The sequence below is a fragment of the Ciconia boyciana genome, chromosome 9 (assembly GCF_034638445.1).
Source record: "Ciconia boyciana chromosome 9, ASM3463844v1, whole genome shotgun sequence".
In the NCBI taxonomy this organism is placed as follows: domain Eukaryota; kingdom Metazoa; phylum Chordata; class Aves; order Ciconiiformes; family Ciconiidae; genus Ciconia; species Ciconia boyciana.
The window spans coordinates 4558201-4579422 of record NC_132942.1 but is presented as its reverse complement, the minus strand read 5'-3'; the positions used below and the strand labels follow the sequence as shown (position 1 = coordinate 4579422).

The 21222-nt window shown below is 39.5% G+C and overlaps 2 protein-coding genes across 3 annotated transcripts in view; one reads left to right on the top strand and one right to left on the bottom strand.

Moving 5' to 3' along the window:
• The first annotated feature begins 819 nt into the window (after positions 1-819).
• SMIM32 (small integral membrane protein 32) lies at positions 820-1429 on the top strand. Its single transcript, XM_072871834.1, is given in 2 exon segments — positions 820-878; positions 1051-1429. Coding segments are annotated over 2 exon segments (438 nt in total).
• Positions 1430-10828: 9399 nt separating this feature from the next.
• SMAD5 (SMAD family member 5) overlaps positions 10829-21222 on the bottom strand; it is a 31053-nt gene continuing 20659 nt past the window's right edge. For both annotated transcript variants that reach the window (XM_072871960.1, XM_072871959.1), the window contains exons 3-7: positions 20937-21188; positions 19614-19733; positions 18753-18974; positions 15970-16226; positions 10829-14997 (exon numbers count right to left, since the gene is read on the bottom strand). In XM_072871960.1, the coding sequence (XP_072728061.1) occupies positions 14854-14997; positions 15970-16226; positions 18753-18974; positions 19614-19733; positions 20937-21188 (995 nt within the window). In that variant the 3' untranslated portion in view covers positions 10829-14853. The remainder of the gene's footprint in view (positions 14998-15969; positions 16227-18752; positions 18975-19613; positions 19734-20936; positions 21189-21222) is intronic.

Below are 21222 nucleotides of genomic sequence, written 5' to 3'. Positions count from 1 at the left end.
CCCATTCTCTGCTACCCTCCCCCAGCTCAAAACCTCTAGCCAGAGCCTCAGGCACTCACAGAGATTTATCCGGAGATCTCTTCCTTTTTAGCATCGTGTCAGTGCCAGATGCGCTACGGGCTGCGGAGCCGGTCGCCACCGCCACGCAGCTCTCCCCTTCCCACGGTAGCAAGTGACGCTGCGGTGGAGCTTCTGTCGGGGGGGAAAAGTCATGTTTGCCAGAACCCTGCCCAGTCCCACCTCGCAGCTCAGCTGAGCCGAGGACAGAGAGGACGCTTCCGAAGAACTAACCCCCTCCCATTTACAGGGAGGCTTTTTTGGTGTTTCTTTTTTAAACAAAGGAACGTTAGTCTATTTTTTTTTATTTATTTATTTTTCTCAAAGCAATTGAAAGGAGTGCCTGGAAAGCTCAAGCAGAAAGCTCAGCCTCTTAATGTTGGCTCCGCAGCACGTCGTTAACTGGGATTAAGAAAGTCAACTAATGCTTCACAGCACCAGGATTTCAACAGCACGGAGCCTCCCGATGCGGAGAACCGCGACGGCAAATTCAGCACGATCTCAAAGCAGCTGCTGCCTCTCCCCACAGATGCCATTTAACCCCAGATTTGTGTGCATCCCACTTCTGAAAATCAGCTGGAAATCCATCGTGCCTTCCCTTCACGGACAGTAAGCACTGCCAGCCAGAGCCTCGGCTCCTCTCTGCCCGGCTGCCAGCACCGGAGCCAGATTAGGGAGAGCCTTCTCCCATGCAGGTGGAGCGGCAGCCCAGGGCTCCCAGCCGGTTCCCAGAGCTCTCAGCCTGTCCCAGCTGACCAGCAGATGATCCAGAGCATTTCCCCAAAAGAGGTGTGCTGAGGGAACGAGGGCCACGACACGAGGTACCGGTATCATTTTTGATTAATATTTGTGGATGAATGCTGTAAATATGAGCCAAGAAGATTTAAAAGAAAGTCACTGAGCCATACAAGTGAATTAATTTGCTTTTAGACACGATGCGGCTGGTTTTCAGCCTTTTACAAGCAGGAACATTATTCCTTTCCTATGCCAAAGACTGACTGCGTTTGCTCTCCTGCTTTACTTCTACCGTGGAGGAAATTTAAGCAAGAACATGTATAGTGAATTGCTAAATTCAACCAGTGCCACTGAAGCTCACCTAATCATTCAGACCAACACGCCCTACCTGAGCAGCACACCGAGACCCGTGAGCTCCTCCGCTTTTTACATGTCGACAGCCAGGGTGTTAAAAGAAGGGGAAATAAATAAGCCAGACCTGGTGACTTACATCATTCTGTTTTTCTTTCTGCTCTTGACTGTGGCACTCATTGTGCTCTTCATAAACTGCCAGCTGAAAAATTCTTTTTTTGCTACTCTTCCGTACGACAGATCGCTCAGAGAAGCGAGGAGCCCGTGGAGGACACAAGCTGTCTGACACTCGAGAGAAACTATGTCTTACAACAGTAGCAGGCACCAGAAACCCTGTGCAATAAGGCGTTACTTCCATATGTCAGTGAATGGATTTGACCCTCTTTAAAGTAATAGGCTGCATCGCAGGAAAAGATTGCTGAAAAATATGCTGTATGCAAATCGGAATAGCTGTAAATAAAAAGCTCTGTTATGAACTAGAGAGAGAATGCTTTAGTAAATTTATACAGCTTTGTGCAAAAAATTGCCCCATGATTCCAGATTAAGCTCTATATGTATGCAAATGTCATCATCCACCCATTCAGTGTCCATACAAGGATATTTGCATTAACAACAATCTCTGATTTGGGCATCTGGTGGAGCTTGTTACCCATGTTTATGAAACCATAGCATCAAATGTAAAAAACACAGTATATTTACCTAACGGCTCCACACTGAGGATATGAGTTTACTTTCCAAACCCATTTCTCTCAACTGCTGCTGAAACTGTGCGGTAATGTAGCCAGAGTCCTGGCAGGCAGGAGGAGAAAACTAAAAATGTTTATTTAGGCTTTTGATTGTGATTCTGTTAAGGGTGGTTTTAATGTTTTATGGCATCGTTGAACAGGTTTTAAGTTACCAGTTATGTGAAACACTAAATACCTAAGGAATTTGTTCTCAACTTTCTTAGGCTACGAAGCAAATTATTCACCATGGCATGACACCAAAATAAATCAGGATGGGGAGAAGGAAGGAGAGAAAATAAGTATCATTAATAGTATGTAAACTAATGAAAGAGGAGAGCAGAGTGCTCCGAGTCCAGTACAAAAAGTAGGTAACTTCTGAAAGCCATAAAACACAGTTTTAGAGCAGTAGTTGCTTTAATGCACAATATCCCCACTCTTTGCTCTTTATATAAATCTAGAACGATTAGAAGCGTGCTTTATCAATATGGCAGCAGTTTGATTCAACATTGATCACTGACAAAAACCATCGTTTTAAATTATTAGCTATCTGATTTTGTTCTAAAAGCTTCTGCTTAACCTTGTTAGCTGACATGCTATTTTATAGATGCTGATTTTTAACAAACTTGCAGTTACAGCACAATTACAGATTCAACTGCACGAACCCCAGAACAGTATTTCTATTTCACACAAACAGTGGGCAAAGGGCTTTTTTTTTTTTTTTTAACCCCAGTAGCTCAACATACATCTGAATTGCAGCTATCCAGCAACAGAGTCCTAAACCCTAGTTTAGCTCCAGTTTTTGCTAGTGGATCATCTATCAGAAGAATGGTGTTCAAGTGGTGTCAGATGCTGTGCCCCTAAATCCATTCTTAACACACAGAGTACAGCAGAAGTGCTGCGTGTATATATGTACATAACTTATTTAATCCAAATGAAAAGATTTTACAATGCAATTATACACATACAGGCTTGCACTCAAACACACAAATAAAACATGTATACATGGGAGCCTGTTTGGAAGCTTTTTTTACACAGAAATTGCACAGTTGATAACACTTCCATGTCATTGTCTTAATTACCATGTTTTATTATGCTCAAGTAAGTTAAAGTACTATATGACAGGCTTAAATATTTTATTCCTCAATAGGTGGCCAATTTTTATCTCCTCTGAACCAAATTTAACTGGTGTAATTCCAAGTAATTATTCTAATGTAGAAAGCGAGAATAAATTCAAGTGTGTTTATCTCACCCCTTTTCGAATAAATCAAATTTTATCAAATCAGGCATTTCTTATTTATTTATAAGTAACGACAGCTTGTTTTCAGCTATCAGCCATAATGAGTTTGGTCTAAGACTTTCTGCTGGCAAAAGCCTCAGAACCTGATAAACACATGTTGCATTGCACCCTACTGCACTTTATTTAAAGGTTCAAGAATAACCCTGGAATAACCCTATTTTTCCCCACAGCCCGACAGTTGCAGTAATACCCCAGAAGAACCCGTCACGCTTAGCATGCTAGCTGATATACCGAGAAAGCTTTTATGCATGCCCTGTGTTGCTCTCATCAATACCCAGAATCACTTCTATTGCAGAAGAAAGTTCTATTAATGACATTTTAACCAACGTATGAAATGTATGTATAGAAAACATCAGATATATTCTCTTTCACCAGGCCCAAAATTCAAGTTGACCATAAAATCCACTTCCCGACCACAGGCATGCCAGGAGAGGGACCGACGGGCATTTATTCACTTGTTGTAACTGATTTATTAGGTGCATGACACATGCAGGCTCCCAAGTGTATACTTCATCCCTTCCCCTCACCTCCTGCCAGTCACACTCCTGCCCCTGACACAAATACACCATTCACTGTGTCTTTATAGCAAACCCCACTTTCTCAATGTGCCTTTCAAAAAAGCCTCTCGACACTCGCAGCCCTGCAGCAGCCTCCTGCCTGACGGCTTCTCTCCAAGGCAGGCTGGAGGTCGATATGCTAAAATACGAAGGACGAGTGAAACACCAGAAATCTAGGACACGATGCTGTGAGAAGTGGGATGGCCCCAGTTCAGAGAGGCTCTTAATTATATGCTCTGCTTTTGAAGGATGAGTAGCTCCCATAATGCTCTGGAGAGCATCCATACACTTAAAATACACGGCTATGTGCTCTGCTGAATCAGGACCTGCGTGTTAAATAAGGTTTTAACTCTTCTTCCTCTGGGCCAGGGAAACAACTCATCACTTCCACCTGGAAGCAGTGAGACCTTTCGCATCTGATGCCACCCTTCCAACGGATTATTACTATTGTTATGTTTCAGTCTGTTGGCTTTAATCTCTTAGTCCACGGCTGGTTTTGAACCCAGCTGCCCGAGCCATTGGCACAGACGCTGCCTGCGGGGAGTGTGCTGCAGTGCTGGTATTGAGTAACCAAGGAGGAGCTGCCAGCGCGATGCTCCTCTGCAAGAGCACCCTGAAACTGGGAGCTCGCTCATCCTGTTGCTCTGCCTGAACACCAGGTTTGTTAACATTTTGGGGACCCAGCAGGACCTATCTTTCTTCTCGCATTTCCTATGAAATGCGGGGCTGTGGTAGGCTTTTCTATGGGCATTCGCCCTCCTGCGTTTCCCTTTTCCCCCAAGCAAAAACCAGGAGCTGAGCATTTTCTACACCCACCCCATGCCACATGGCCATCACAACTGATGCCTGGAAAGGACTCATCTGTAGGACTTGCAAGCATGTTGAACTACACAGCAAGGCAAAAGGCAAAGAATAAATCCCAAAAGCTAAATATTTCACATCTATTTGGGATGCCTCAGGCTGGTAAATGTCCTGGTACCGCATGGCAAAGCGGAAAGCAAAACTGCATTGCATGATCACGCTCTCCAAACCGGTGTGAAACCACAAGAGCCAAAGCAATTTGTAACTGCACTTGCTCTAATGAGTTTTCTTCTAGTAGCATCTTCAAAAGAAATGAAAAGCCCTTATCCCTGGACACCACTTCAAAACAGGAATCACCAAGACAAAGGCTCCTCCGCAACTCAGCTTCCATTAAGAAAAGAAAGAGAAAAGGCTGGGGACTTGCGTAAAGCTGTTAGCGAGCGCTAACAAGAGCGAAGGTTTAGGTACGCTCCTCCCAAGTTTCTTCTGTCCTTCCAAACTTACAAAGAGTGATTTCAGAGAATGGCTGAAGAGGATGAGTAGGGTCCCAGCTTCAATTTCCTAGCGACAAGTGGCTGCCCTGACGCAGACAGGAGCGCGTTGCCAGACCCGATCCCAGCGGATGTGTTGGGCAAGAGGTTTGGTTCTGGTCTGCCAATGCACAGTGTCCCACCCCGAACACCGCTCTGACCATGGTCCTCGTTCTCCTAAACCTTTTGAGAGCCAGGTTTATCTACCTGGCATTCAGAACATTTAAAACACCAGCAGATACATCAGACTGAGAAGATGAAAGGAAGATACCGTTGGATTGTGTTCACAGCACATTTGGGTTCAGGAGGTTGCTTCTTCCCAGCCTTAACTCACAGGACCCTGAGCAAATACAGAAACTACAGGTATAAGCAAAGAAGTTTGGTTTAAATCCATTAATCCATACAGAAAGTCTCCCGGGCAGCAAGTTACACAGAGTCACATCTTTCCAAGCGTTTTTCCTCCTCTCTCCCTCACTTTTACCCTCCTGGCAGTACGGAATTCCTCCCTGCGGGGCTGAGCATTTGCCCAGGCAGTGCCTATAGTACCATCGGTGAACGATCTCCATGAAGACAACCTGTTCACTCCTAAACTTGCACTTTCAGGTTTAACATACTGTATTTACCTCTAATTTCTTACAGGACACTTAAGGAGAATTCATTCTATAAAGATCTTTTACAGTGAGCCTGTTCACCAGAGACCTGAAATCTCAGAGGTCTCAGGAAAACTAGTCTCCATTTGGCTCTTACAGAACAGAGCCTATTTTGTCTATTTTTGCGTTGTCTCTTAAATTCCTCCAGTCCAGTTCTAAAGTCAAAATCACCCACGCAGCTCAGAGCTTTCTCGAGAGGCTCACGAGTTTGCTGACAGCAATTTCTATATCTAAGAGACTTCAGAAAATGAGATTTCACAGGAAGGACTGGATTACACAGCACTTCTTATTTAGTCCTGGAAATAACCATGTTGTTTGCAATAGCAGATGTACAACTTCAAAAAGAGAATGGAAAAAAGATATTTATAAAGAACAAAATAAAACTGGCCTTAGAACAAAAAAGCTGTTAATTTTAAAAGCTTTTTTTTTTTTAAATGTCTTTTTAAATGTCTTGTGGAAGAAAGGAGTCCTGCAAGGAACAGGAACACAGAAAGGCTGGAGACAACCCAACACCTTCCACCCCCCAGAACCTCACCCCCCAAACCCCTCACCTCACATCTCTGCCCGAGTGAAGCAGTTTTCCAGGGTTTGTCTTTGGGGGGGGATTTGATAACTAAGTAGGCTTATTTCTGAACACGAGCTTGAATTTTATTTTCTTTCACAAGACTTAAGACTGAAAAAATTGAGATTTCACATGAATTTGCTGATGTGTATAAAAACTACCTATCATTTTGCCTTTATTAGCCTTTTACCTTGCCTTAGTTGTCCTACATCGCCTGTAGCGGATACAGGCACCTACAGCATTTCCACGACACCGTCGCTAATTCCACAACCACCACCCCACGCTGGAGCAGCCGCATCCCTGGTAACCCAGAGCACTCCTTTGATGACAGCTTTGCCATCCCACGCCAAAACCAACTCGTACCTTGAGCAGGAGGCAGGTGGGCTCCAGGTGATGTACGGCAACGCAGCTGCCCCGCGACCACCCTCTGGATGCGTTGCCTTACTGCTTTCGTCCTGCTTCTCTTCCCTCCAGCGAACCACTAGTAAGCACCATTCAAACAGCAATACAGAGAGTTAATCAATTAAATACAGAATTGATTGACCTGGCATAAACCTACTTTGCAGCTATAGCTGGTCTGGCTTGTCAGCAGTTTCCCCAGTCACATACATTTAAGGGAAAACATTGTGGCTAGCACAGTAAAAATTCTGGATAAAAGAGAATTTAACTACGTGCTTCTCATATGGTTTTCTATAGATCTCTGTCTTCATTTCTTGCACTAAAGTGAATACTTTTAGTGTTCTTCTAGAGCAGAGCTCCTTCAACGGAGACTTTCACACGGAACTGCTCGCTGTGGGATTGCCCAACAGCAACCGCTTGTTCTAGATCAGGTGTGACCATCACACTCGGAAAACAGGACACTGTTGTGATGCTGGCTTCTTGCCATCCTTAGAAGAGCAGATGATTATCACTCCAGCACAAACTTAAGGTAGTACTGAAAAAAAAAATATCTTGCCTGGCAAGATATCTCTGCTGGGATAGATTTCCTGCCTCCACATTTTTGGAATGAACTTTTAGACTGGTTTGGTATTTTTTTTGTCATTTCAAGGTTTTACGTTGTCAGTGGCTGCAACGTTTGTTTTTAACTGGATCCCCACATGCCCTACAACCGCATTTACCAGCCGATGAAACTGCAGCCTCAGACTTACCTTTAGAAGCGCAGAACAGGAGGATTAAGAGAATTGCAAGCCAGACCTTCCCTGGGGTTTGCACTCAGCTAGAGGTAAAAAAATGTTGCTTACAGAAATATTCGTACAGCACATTTGAACACGTGGCCCTATAAGGCAGTTAACAAGAACAGTACATTCAAAAAGAATTTGAGGCACACTGCCTGGAAATTGTAAAAGACTGAAGCACCTATCACACGGGTATTGTACGTGTTTGTGTTGTCTTTTATTAAGGTTTACTCCCTCTTTTAACATGAATGTACCACTAGAACTCCATCAGCTAGAGGCTTCTTATTCAGTATTTTGAGGTCTAGTCCTTTGACCTGTGCTGGACTTCAGATGGTTTTGGAGGAAAATACTGCTAAACAAAGAAACATAGGGCAAAGAAAAAGCCAGACTGCATGTTTTAGTCCACCTGCAAGAAATGGTTGGCACATACTCAAGGCATGACCTGCCATTTTCCCTGGCATGTCTGAAAACCTGGGCAAGCAGTTCAGCAACATAAATATTCTGCCGAGAATGAAAGTGTCCTACACACTCCCCATGAACAGTCTGCGGCCATGGCTACACAAGCACACAGCCCCCTTCACCTGGGTAGGGGACAACACACATGGTACAGAGACTTCAAAATTATGTTTCTTATGAGGCTAAAGGCCCTTCTTCCAAGTTGCAGGAGTTGGGAAGTCATGGAAAAGAGCAAGGGAACTGAACATCTGGGAGAAGCAGCAAGACATTAGGACTCCAAGTATTGTCCTTTCAGTGGCTTTGGTGATGGTTTTAACCTGTGGGGATTAACAGTTGTTCTCCCCCCCCCAATATTTAGTTTCTACTTTGACTTCTGCTGTTCCCACAGCACAATAGGAAGTCTGGGGACAGATGCTAGACAGATTGCAAAAGTCTCGCACCTCCACTCTATAGCTTGTGTAGGCTTCATTTTTCAGTCTAGGTAAGCTACTTTCCAGCACACAGTTTTCTTCTGCTTTGCTATTAAATTTGCGAGTGGTTGGAGTGAGAATTCACACTACAGAGCTACAGACAACTGTTATCTTTGCCGCTCCTGTAGGATAAAAACGCAGAGGATGACATTTCTTTACTTCAAAGTTTGTACACAGATATCCAAAACTAAGGGGAATGATTATTTGCGTCGAATGATCCCAACCCAAAGTGCTAACGCTGGCTGACTACAAAACGCTAATCAGCATAAGCCAATTCTCTCGCCAATACTAATTGAGCATTAAGATGATGCAGTATCTAAAAGCATTTACATTTAACTGAGAGACTGACAATTCACAGGTACTTCGGGACTTTTTACAAACGCCTCAGTGCACACAGAAGACGACAGCTTGCTCTGCATCCTAAGTCAGAAGATTAACAGTGCTTAAGATTTAAAAGGAAACTAGAGCCAGTATCATCACTGAGTGTAGTCCAATGATTTTTTTTATGCTAGCAGTGTCTGGAAAACACGTGCTCTAAATCACATAGGCCAAACTACTGAATTTGGCAAGTTAAATGGAATCAGCATTTCCACAATACCAAGTGCTTGCTTCAGGAAAGCTATTTGGAAAAGCTTGATTTAGCGCACTGACTTGACACTCCAATCACCAATGTCCTCTGACCAGAGTATCTGCAGTAAAAGTAATTTCCCAAGTTTTCCTAACTTCCATGAAACAGTTCTTCTAGATAAGTAGGATTTCTTGGGATGGTGTCAGAGAAGGCATGGTCCTTGGCTACAACAGGGCAGGGAGCACTCCAGGACATGGCAGGCAGATTTCTCTTGGCACAGGGTAGAGGACGCACAACGTTTAATTACTTTAAATGCCAGTGAGATATTTGCTTTTTATGTAGCAGTGAACAGAAGTAGCCTCTGACTCATTTAACACACGATGCAGGTTGGAATGGGGGTGGAAGAGGTACGTTTTGCCCAAAGCTTTTTTTTTTTCCTTCTGAGAAAAACATAAATGAACGACTTCACAGGTTACTTTGTCTAGCTACTCACAGAGATGTAATTATCAACTGTTACTATATCTCTAAACTCCCCAGAGAGGAAGGCTAGTAAGATTAACAAAAACTCTTCAATTCTATAAAATAATGATTTAAAACTTTTAATTACCAAGATTTTGTTTGTTCTTTTTACTTATATAGAAAACTATTAATACAAGTCCATATAAAGTTCCTGGAAACCCAACAAGCCACTGCAACACTTAACTTGAGATGTTACTCACTTACAAATTAGACTGTATTATCTAGGTAATACTATCAGAGTAAATCTTCTGGGAACTTTACATGGCAATCATTGTTTTGGAAGCAAAACCATCAAAACAGTATCAGTGTCACCTTAAACCATATATATATGTGTATATATTTTGGAAGAAAATAGAAATACTATAGGAGTTATTAGTAGCTAAGAAGGGATCACAGTTAGGAGTAGAAACTAGCATATGAGAATATGAGAATTGTAGAATCTTCAAGGTAATAGATAATGCTCAAGCCAGATACTTCGTGTGTTTCGGGAGTTATTTTATAAAACAGGCAACATCAGGAGATATATGTTAAAAAAAATTATTACCTGAGTGATTGGATCCTCCTTAGTATAGTGCAATTGCACATTCAGAGGAAAAAAGCTATTATTATTGAGAAGATGAGAGAACTTCAGAGTATTACTGCAAGGTGGCAGTCTGCTAGCCAAAGTAGGAAGCACAAAGATCAAGCAGGATCAATACTTTTGTTTCAGTTTTATACTAAACAAGTAATTTGTCCTTTCTGTAGTTCTTATATGTATACACCTGTGGAATTGGGATTCAGTATTTTTGTACTCATCCTGCCAAAAAAAGAGAGATTTCTTTTAATTTGTGCCCACCACCAATTACTATTTCAACCTCTATATTTCTGTAGTGTCTTGATAAACAAGCGAAAAGTTTTCTTCCCCTCAATCTTAAAAAATAAGGCTAATAGACAGTAAAAGAACAGCTCACTATACTTCTCCTAAATTTCCATTTTATTGGAACAGTACTTGAGTTTCAAGAGATATTCAACAGCCTTCATTTCAATGAAAAGACTATTGGTCATCAGTTTAAAGCTCTACACATTCAGATATAACGATGGTTGTTTAAAAGCGTTATGGTCAGCCACAATGGTAAAAAAAACCTCCAACCACCCCCAACACAATAATCAAGTGTTGCTGAAGTCTTACAGATACACATTTTTTGTACTACTGATTTAAATATTTTTATGAATACCAACGAATTGGTACCGTTTTGGCTGGCTGCATTCTACAAGAAACAACAACTCTTAAATAAGTTAATGAAATAATTTAGTCTCTGCTTCTGAGAGCACTGCAGCTTTTACGTTACCAAAAAGCTATAGAAAAGTATTTTTAAAATTACAGATCACATTTGTATGAGGAGGAATATGTACATGGTAAGGCATCAGCAGCGAGAGCTACAAGAAGTCATAATCAACCCTTGTAAGCAAATATTTGAGATGTACTGAGTTACAGATAAAGGAAATCAGAAAAATCTGTGGGTTTTTTGTTTTGTTTATTGAAATATGAGCAGCAGTATGCAAAAAATATCTTTAAAAACATAACATAGCAAAACCTAATAATTTTAAAATTAACAAAATAAAAAGATGTTTAGAGTTAAATGAAAAAACTCATTGCTAGAACTGTGTTTCCTACAATGTAAACAAAAGCATAAAGGTTATGCTTGCAACAAACACAGAAGCAGGTTTATGGAGCAGCACAATAAAGCAACATTATGTTGTAATCTGATGGTTTGGTCTATTGATTTGAATTCAGAATGGGTTACTTTCTTAAACAGAAACTTTACAACTACAAAAAAATTAGTCACATGTTTGTCTTTTGAAGCAAAACGTTTAGAAAATGTTTTGGTTTGTTTTTTTTTTTCCCTAAAAACCATCACTAGGAACACTTTGGGCAACTCAAAAAAAATTATTTCAAACTAGGGAGAAAGCCTGACACATTTTAAAGTTCTCTAGACTTACACTCCAAAGTATCTGCCCAAGAATTGACAACTTTCACATTGTAATACTGGGGGGGGGGGAGGAGAAGGATCATAGCTTCAAGCACAAACCAAAATAATTCCAATATTTTAACCAATTCTATACCAAATCATAACACATGGGCTGTTCCATTAGATTTGTCTCTCATCAGTCAGTCATACTAGAAAGTTTTATTTTGGTCCTATAGATACTATAACCCAATGTCAGCATCCCTTCATGTACAACTACTTCATGCCTAATGCAATTAAATTAATGTAATACTTACGCAAGGCACTGGATTGACTGCCAGCAAGACTGAAGTCCTCTAAGGAAGAATATCCAAGCTATTATCTTATGTTAGCGACTATAAAAGCAAACCCAGAAAGAACTTCAGTATATGCCTGTTCTAGGCTCTGGTATTGCTGGTATTGCCAAAGCTGTTAGTTAATGCTGTGGTTGGTGCAAAGTAGAAAGACGCCCAAAAAGAAGAAAATAAATACACTACAAAAGCCAAAACAATTTTCACTGAAGAGTAACATTCAGTCTAAGCTGGGCTATACCGGAAAGGCTCCATCTTCCACTACCACACTACTGGGCTGATTCAATTTCTCCATCCCTCCATCTAGATCAAGAAGTGACTTATACACAAGTTTGCTGCAACAGAAGCAGCACTCTCTGCTACTGCTATACTTAAAACATCATTAGGGCAAAACAGTTCTCAACCAATCCCTCTGTGCATTGATAACTGAATTTTGTATCAGCAGCACAGATAAACTAAACATGATTAGAAATACCATGAACCAGTAGCACACAAAATTTGCTAACTAGAAAGCTCTCAAAAAAGTCCTACTTAAAAGGAACAGAAAAAGTAGAACATAGACAAACCTCACTGGGTCTGCTCCTGCAAGCCTACCCTGGCAAAATCAGCAGTCACAAGGACACCCCCAGCACTGCGTATATTACAGTTCAAGAATATGTACACAAGCAGAAAAATACCAGAGTACTTTAGTACTTAATGACAGCATCAGAAGTGGGTTAACTGGATATTATTGCAGAAATTATGGTTCAGTGCACGGGTAAGCCAATCTAACCACAATACTAGCACTAAGCACCAGGTCTGGCTCATGAACACCCACTTCAGCACCCATTCTTGAGTCATTTAGTTGGCCACATCTAAACTTACGAGTGAACAGAGATGAAGCCAGGTGAAAAACATTTTGGATAAAGTAAAATCTTGTACCTACAACTGAGATCTTTCCTTAATACAATGTGCCATGACATTTATTATAAAAGCTAGTCAAGAAAAAAAAAATCCTGTAGTGTCAAATATACATAGTCAGCAACTCGACAAAAGTCAGGCCCAGGGAGAAGAAATAGAAGCCTGATCCTGTGGCCAACTGACTTCGCATCTTACTGGATCAAAAGAACCATCTGTGGGTTGCAGTTGCAAAGAATGAAAGAGAAGACCCCAAAGGTGAGCGGCAAATAACGTTATTCCCCTTCTCTTGAAGATGCACTTGTTTGTTTTTAAACACACTTGAGAAACTGCTTAAAAAAAAACAACCAAAAAACAAAAAAACAAACCACCAAGTAATATAGAAATTCCTGTACAAGAGAACATTAGGGTTCTGCAGAAGTGTTACAGTTTATTCCTTTAAGGCATTTCATAAGAAACATTTTAATGACACGTAAACAATTTTATTCCTTTAAGATCATTTGTTACTTAGGTACCATATGATGCATGATTTCCACATTTGAGCAGAAACTGTCATTCAATAGAAGACACAAGAACTTGTGTAAGCAATCAATGTCTCAGGATTGCAGTAATTAACTGCAACACATCTTTTAATAAGTATTTGCATTTTAGAGTTTTCAGCCTCTTCCCCAAACACTGAACCCTTTTCTGAAGAGGTGTTTGGGAAAAAGGAGGGTGAGAAGTTAAAAAATACAATAGGTCTTTTTCTGCATGCAAAGAAATTTTGTATATAATTCACTTCTAATTCTCTTAGAATGTTTCTTTCAGCCTCCTTTTTTATTATTTAAAGGGGAAAAATATGCATAGGTTATTTAACTGATTTCTTTTAGTGTTTAGTACAGTGTTTAAATTCTCTACTGAGTAATACAACAGCACAGGCAACAGGATTCTTTACATGTGAGAGAAATTTCATCATCATATTAATGCAGTCCTTCAATCCCATAAAGCTGCCAACTACAGTTACGAGTCTTCTGACTGAACACCTGCCATCGGGGACAGGATCAAGACCACTGTTTCATGTAGGCTACAAAGAAGTGACTACTTTTGGTCATTACCAACAGGTCTGTATTAAATTACATGATCTGGAAGTAAAAGCTTCTGCATTCAGTTACTAACTTGCTAAGCCACTCACAGTCTTCAGAGAGACTCAAACTCATACTGAAAGTGAATTAAATACAGTGTAATCACTAATACTGCATAATGTCTACTGAGAGATTAAAAGGCCTAACACAGATCAATTCCAGACAGGTAAAATAAACAACCAGAACACCAAAAAGAAAACAAAAAACTTATTCCTTCCAAAAAGTAGTAAGCACTGCCATTTACAAATAGTAGTGTTTATGTTAAAATAGAGAAGGGTACCTAAAAAGAAATAGCCTTGGCAACCAAATCCAAATGGCATGAGTGTAAATCAAAGCAAAACAAGAATTACTACTCCAGAAACGTGCAAGATGTTTACCTTGTATCAATTGCTATTTAAAATGGTGGTTAAAAGAACTATTACAAAACTGAAGTGGGAAAAGGCTAAGAACTGCTATTCTGCATTAATATACAGTGTGTTTATGACAGCATTTTCCAATAGACAATACAAGTGTTTTTACACCACTCCAATATTTGTAAAAAGTATATTTCATGTGTACACAAAAAAAAAAAATCACATTGTTCAATCTGAGGCAAGTTAGCCGTAATAAAGTCTAATTTTGCTTATGACAGATGTCAACCTTAAGATGTTAAACAACTACGCTAAAAATACAGCTTGCAAGCTGGAGCTGCACATGTTCAAACAGTTTCATAACTGTTAAAAAAATCCCAAACTATGATATGTATTTATTTTCTGAAGTCAGTCTTCATAATTCTTGTCCCTACAGGACAAAAAGAAAAAAATTTTCCAGTTAAGACATATGCCTGTTTAAGTTCTACTTGAAGGAGGGGGAAAGTGTTCTGAATTTTTCAATAGACTTTTTTTCCCTTAGGGCTCAACTGTCACTTAAGCATCACAAGAACAAATTGAAATGTAAAACTGATTAGCTATACACAATGGAATTGGTCACAAAGGGATTTAAAAAAAGTTAAACTGTAAGATCCATTCTCCATATAGCTCACAGTATCCACACTGGAAGAATTAGAATAAGTTCGCTAAAAATAAGGCTGAAGATTGAATTTCAGCACTATGAAACAGATGAGATGGGATTAAGAGGAGAACCCATCTGTGTAAGTACTTTATCCAGCCACTGGAGGGGCCCGTGAAGATGAATTTCTATCCAGCATGGGGTGCTCGTGACATCTTGTCGGTGATATTCAGCTCCCCAGCCCTATAAAAATGAACAAAATGTTATCCATCAAGTTGAGAACATACTTGTCTTTCAAAATAACTGTACTAACGAGTAGCAGGAAATCATATTTTAAGATATTTATCTGAAGGTAACTCACAATGTAGCAACAGTTCTTATCTAAAGGAAAAAAAAAAATGAGGTTGGGAAGGAGCAGCAGGGAGGCTGCACCTGGAAGCCTGAATCAAGTCTTGTCTGCTACAGACTTGAAGCGACTACACGAGCTCCTCTGTGGAACACACTGCTGACTCAAGAATGACTCCTGGCTATGGCCACATCTCTCTTCTGTTTCTCCCTCCTGCTCCCTATCCTCCACACTCTCAAAATGAGTAGTATTTATCGTAACTGACAAAACAAACAAGACATCTTTTGGACAAGATGCAAAAAAAACCCCCAAAACCCTGGAAGGTCCAAGTCTAGACTCCATGCTAAATCAGAAACAGACAGCATCTTGATTAAACAATGTTGAGAAAACACTACTATGATAATAACTGCACAGTTTGACTTCATAAATTCAAATAATGTCTTTTTTCCATAATCAATTTTTTAAAAAACAATATTAATATCTTTGAAGGAGTTGCAATTTCTTCTGCAATCACTTATGCTCTTCTCTTCTTACATTCTTTTTAGTGGTCTTGTAGTTCACTTTGTTCCTTCAAATTTAGAGCACGAGCTCAAATCTCCTTCAATAAAATTATAGCAACCACAATGATTAAATCCCTGTCCTGAATACTTAAGTAACTAAATACATAGACAACATTCAATATAGCAAACTGTGCTTTTCCTTCCTTGCATCGATTTCCCTCCCCTCAAATTAACCATTTTCAACATACTTATCGAGGAAAACCACATCAGATCAGAACAGCTTTGCTACATTGTTACACTGCTAATGTAATTACTGCTGAATAACCAAATCCACAATAAATTTAAATGCCCCCAAAATAATTCGTTTACCTTTACAAAACTCATTCGAATGGTGCACATTTTGGTGAGCTCATATACTGCTTCAAATCCATGGTTGACAGACTGAGCTAAAAGCTGAGCAAACTCCTGATTGTTAAAAATTTTCAGACTGCATCCACTAGGAATCTTGCATACAGTTGTTGGATGAAAGCCATGGTGGTAGTTGCAGTTCCTGCTCTGTACAAATATGCTGCTATCACTTAAACACTCAGCATAGACTTCCCCACCAACATAGTAGAGATGAACTCCTTGAAAACAAAGATAAAAATGTTTCAAATTACTTTTTTTCCCCCCCAAAAAATATAGTACTTAATACAATTCCCTTGAAATCAGAGACAGAAAAGTAAATTTTCTGTTTGAGGAGCGTTTCAGAAAAGCTCTTTTGCCCACACTATAACATACTTCCTCATTTCAAAACACAGTAGGCTTCATTATACATCAGCCACTAGATGTCCTTCTCTCATCAATTACAGAATAGAATGAAAAAAACTACTTCCACGCGTCAACAGTTATTTCAACCTATTTTCCTAGTGAACTTATGTGGATTTTAAAACTCCAGTTTTATAAAACTGGTAGCTTCTGCCTATGGCATTTCCAACAGAAATAGAAGTGTCCTGGGAGAAGGGGCAGCAATAGACATGAATGAGAAAGTATATCCATAGTCCTCTCCAATTTTCAATGTATTTTATCAAGCAAAAGGAGAGGTAAGTCCAACTAGCTGCACAGCTTAAATACCCTCAGGCTTTACAGACCTTAAAAATCAACAAAGCCCCTAGATTTATCACATCTGCCTGGATTCAGCTATGTATGTGCATGCTTCCCTCCGTTTATTTTCTGAAGTCTACGTAACATTATTACTAACTAAAAATTAATATATAAAAGCTGGTGATCCTTTCAGCATCCAAACAGATTCTCACTGCTACTTCAGTTGAGATACTCGCCTTCTCCCAGATCTTCTCCCTTTCCCCCAGCCACCACTGTTATATGGTTGAGATACAGTTCAGTTTAAGTCTTCCTTGCAACACCCTGAGAATCCACTGCAGACTATGCCATGGTTTGCCAGATGAGGCTGCAGCAAGTCAACAGATGCAAGTTAATCTTTCAGACAGCAGCAACTGTTGTGAACGTTGCTAGAGCCACCTGGGACTAAGGTAGGATGAAGGTTACACAGAGGAACCATCGGCTTCATCAACTATAAGCAGCTATCAGAAAATCTGGGGTGGGCAAGAATGCATTTTCACAACACAACCCCATTCATTTAAAAAGACAGAGACCACCACTTGCTAGCTAAGTTTTTCTGGGTAAAGACCTTCTGAGAGATCTCTGAAGAGGGGAGCTGGGTAATAGTCTGAGAAGAACACAGATACTTCAAAAATAATCCAATGCACAATTACAAGTCACTTACATTTGCAATGCAACAAGTGTACAAAAGAAAGCTTAGCAAATAGGATTGGGTAGTTTTAAGGAGCCAAAAAACCAAGACCTTCCAAACAAAAGCCATAAATAAATACTATTTTATCCCAAAACAATCTTAATTGTTCTCAGAACTGTTAGCACAAAGCAAAGTTTTAGTTTAATAGTATTAGAGATGTAGACATTTTAAAGCTCATTGCAGCCAATACTATTCTACAACATCACGTTGGATCCTTGTTACATTTCTGACCTTAGGCAGATGCACAAGATTTCTCTGCCAGTACCATCGAAAGGGGTAAGCCAAAACAAAAGAACCTGACAAACCACCTGCACCCCAGAAATCAGGTGTTCCCCTTTAAAACATTAAATTTTCTTGGACAACAGCATTGCAGAGCCAAGTTTCCAACAGATATTAATGTAACTTGTGGTCTCCAGATTATCTGCAAAATTTTGCCAAATTTATAGTCATTTCTAATTCAAAGACTGTTAAGGGACAGGATGGGTCTTAAAGATATATTACAAGCAATAGTGACTTTCATCAAACAAAACTCAAGACCAACGGTACCAAATGATCTTAGGTGTTAAAAAGGCCTCTAGATACGTGCAACAGAAACGGGATTCTCTTCTCAGGACTTAGGTACAAAAAAAGGGAATATTCAGAAAAGGAATACTACATTTTAAGATAATCCAAGCACATTCCATCAAAGATGAAAACCGTGCATCTATATGCGCTATCAGCCAAACAGTACGGGAAAACTAGAAGATCTTGCAAAACCTGCTGTCTCCAGGAATCCCTCCCACACACATACACACCCCATGGATTCACTCAGACAAATGAGCCCATGCAGTTTTGCATTAGCACTTCAAAGTCCTGCTGCCAACTCATGCAAGATATTTGAACATATTGTAGACAGCAGCGTAATACTTTGCATGAACAACAAAATAAAAAAAATCTTTGATATGCTGTAAAGTGGTATGAAGAATTTGATGATTTAAGAAGCAGACATAACACAGAATATCAGAAGTCCTGCAATATGTTCCTTGGTGCTGAAACACAAAATTCTACATACAGACTATCATTAACCATAACAAACAAGCCCCTATGACAATATAGTTTGGTAAGGAAGAGGTAATATTTAATCTTTTAAATTAATGCCAAAGAAAAATGTATGCAATTCCTAGACTAATTAGAACCAAACTACGCCTAAGTAAGTTGTCTTCAAATACTGGAGAGGTAGATAATATATTACAGATTGCTTCTACTATTCTTATCTGAGAATAACCATCATTGCAGTATACAGAAGTTGAAATAAAAACAAGGACTTAGCTTCTTAATCATGCATAACACAATCAAGCTTTACCTTTTCCAATATGTCGTCTAGTGTTCTCAATTGTTGAGTTGCGATTAACATTTGAGAGCAAACCTAAGCAGAACCTGTTTTTATTATTGGAGGGATCTGTAAACCCATCTACTAAGACACTTGTAGAAGATGCATGAAAAGCCTCCCCAACACGATTATTTAATTCGTAATACACAATCGAACACCAGTGTTTGGGTTCTTCATAGGCAACAGGCTGAACATCTGAAAATAAGCAAAACGGAAATACCAGTTTACATAAATGTTAAAATATTGAATCTAAAACTGTAAAGCAGGCCTTCCAAAATATCAACAGGTCACTAAAAGCTTAGTCAACAGTTATGATGGGCAAAACCAGTCCTGATTAAGATCTTAATGATTTTTACTTTAATGCATTTTAGCTAGTCCATCGATGTTCTAATTATGTTCCTATCTTAAGACTGATATTAAACAAAGAAAAAACATACAGAAAAAAACATAGATGACTATTTGATATCAGGTGAAATATGATTCTTCTGTCCACTTTAAAAAAAAAGATTTTAATTTATATTTTGGGACTCAATTTGCAGAGCCTTTGTGCATATAGAATTCCAAAAGCAGGCAAAGGTAGCAGCAAAAACTAATTCTGAGATATGAAAAAAGTTCAACTTGTTGTAAGCCATACTATGACCTGAGGCTTTAAAAGCAAGAGATACAAGCAAGTTCTATTTCTCAATTCTTTCTGTTACAGCCCCAGTTTGCCTTGGAGGACTGCTTCCGCTTATCAACAAGGTTTACTGCACCATTTGAAGTTATTAGTTCAATTTGGTCATGAGTTGCAAGAAGCCAAACTATGTTAAGTTTGCACCATACTATACAACTTACCTCTGGTAGATATATTTGGCATGATTTGAGGGATCATTGTATTGCTTGTGTCCATAGACTGAGAATTATCCTGCCCCATATGATCATCAGGGGGCATATATGCAGGAGGTGGAGTATCAGCTACAAACATGAAAAAATAAGAATAAACCTCAACAATTTAGAATATTTATCTATTTATTCATTCTACAGTTGTAAACACACAAAAATACCCTTGAACAAGAGATGTTAAAACATTTGGACCCATTTTCAAAGTAACTTGAAGACAACCCAGCCAGCTGTCTTTACAGTAACCTCCTTCAATAGTTGGAGTCTTACCTATAGGACTAATAACAAGATTGGACACTTGAGGAAAACTAAGAGATGGGCTTTTTTCCTTTTGCCTTTTTTCTTTAACAACTGCATTCCTGCAGCTGGGCAAGATGACTACAGTTCCCACTTTATTTTCACACAAACATTAGCTTTTTTGCCTACCCTCTTCTCTGTATTCAAAAAGAAAGAAGTAATAGAAGAAATAACTTTATTTGCCATAGCATAATGAAGGCCTAAACCAGTTATTTTTTTGCTCTTCTGTAGGCTGAGTTCATTATAAAAGTGTGGATCTCTGCATTCTTCCATTCAGCACAGTAGTCAGTGTACCAACACACTATTATCCCCTATTTCAGAAATTCCCTCCAAATACCATTAATGCATCTGTCCCAGTGATCACAGTCCTCACCCAAGAGGGATACCCCACTGAACAGGCACTCTTTTTGCAGTGCTGGGCAGCCAGAAAGAACAAAGATGAGGCCACTGAGCTACTGGAAAAATAAATTCTTTAATCTATTAACTCCTTGGCTTTATAAACCACACCGATAACCAGACGGACTCAATAAGGCTTCTTTCCTTTGCCCCTATCAATTGTTGTTTTTCCCTGTTTTCACCCAAATCGGTTAAGTTCCTATCAAAAATTTGCTCTACTTTTTTCCAGTTAAATACCACACATAAGTGTCTTTATTCAGAGAAAGACATCGATAAACTTCTTGCTGAGCCTCTTACATCTGCTTTCTTTTCATTGCTAGATATTCTTCTAAAGTATGTATCGGTTATTCTACACTGAAGCTGTGCAAAATAACTTGCCACTATAGTATCCGTGACAAAAAACATGTGGAAAAATAAAACTATAACAATTAACTCTGACCAGTGACAAAACTAGGAAGAAAACCCCCTAAAATGCAAATAGAAAAGCAATTTATTGCAAATATCACAAATTCCTCAGGTAATAAGTCACAAAAGCACGTGACATTTCAATTATTTTTATTAGGTTGACATTTAGGCTGTACTTACCTGGTAGCTGAAATGGACTAGATGGTCCAGAGCTAGCTGGGGAGCTTGGGTAAGTGCTGCTGGCTGGAGAAGGTGGATAGGGACTGTTTGGCGAAATGGAAAATGGAGTGCTGTTGGGTTGCTGGAAAGAATCTGGAAATGTCGCATTGTGTGGCATATGTGGTTCATTGTGGCTTAGGTTCCTGAACTGAACTAGTAGACTGTGCTGTGGATTGAATTCACTATGTCTAGGCACTAACACTGGAGGTAGAACTGAAAAAAAAAACAAACAAAAACCAGGGAAACT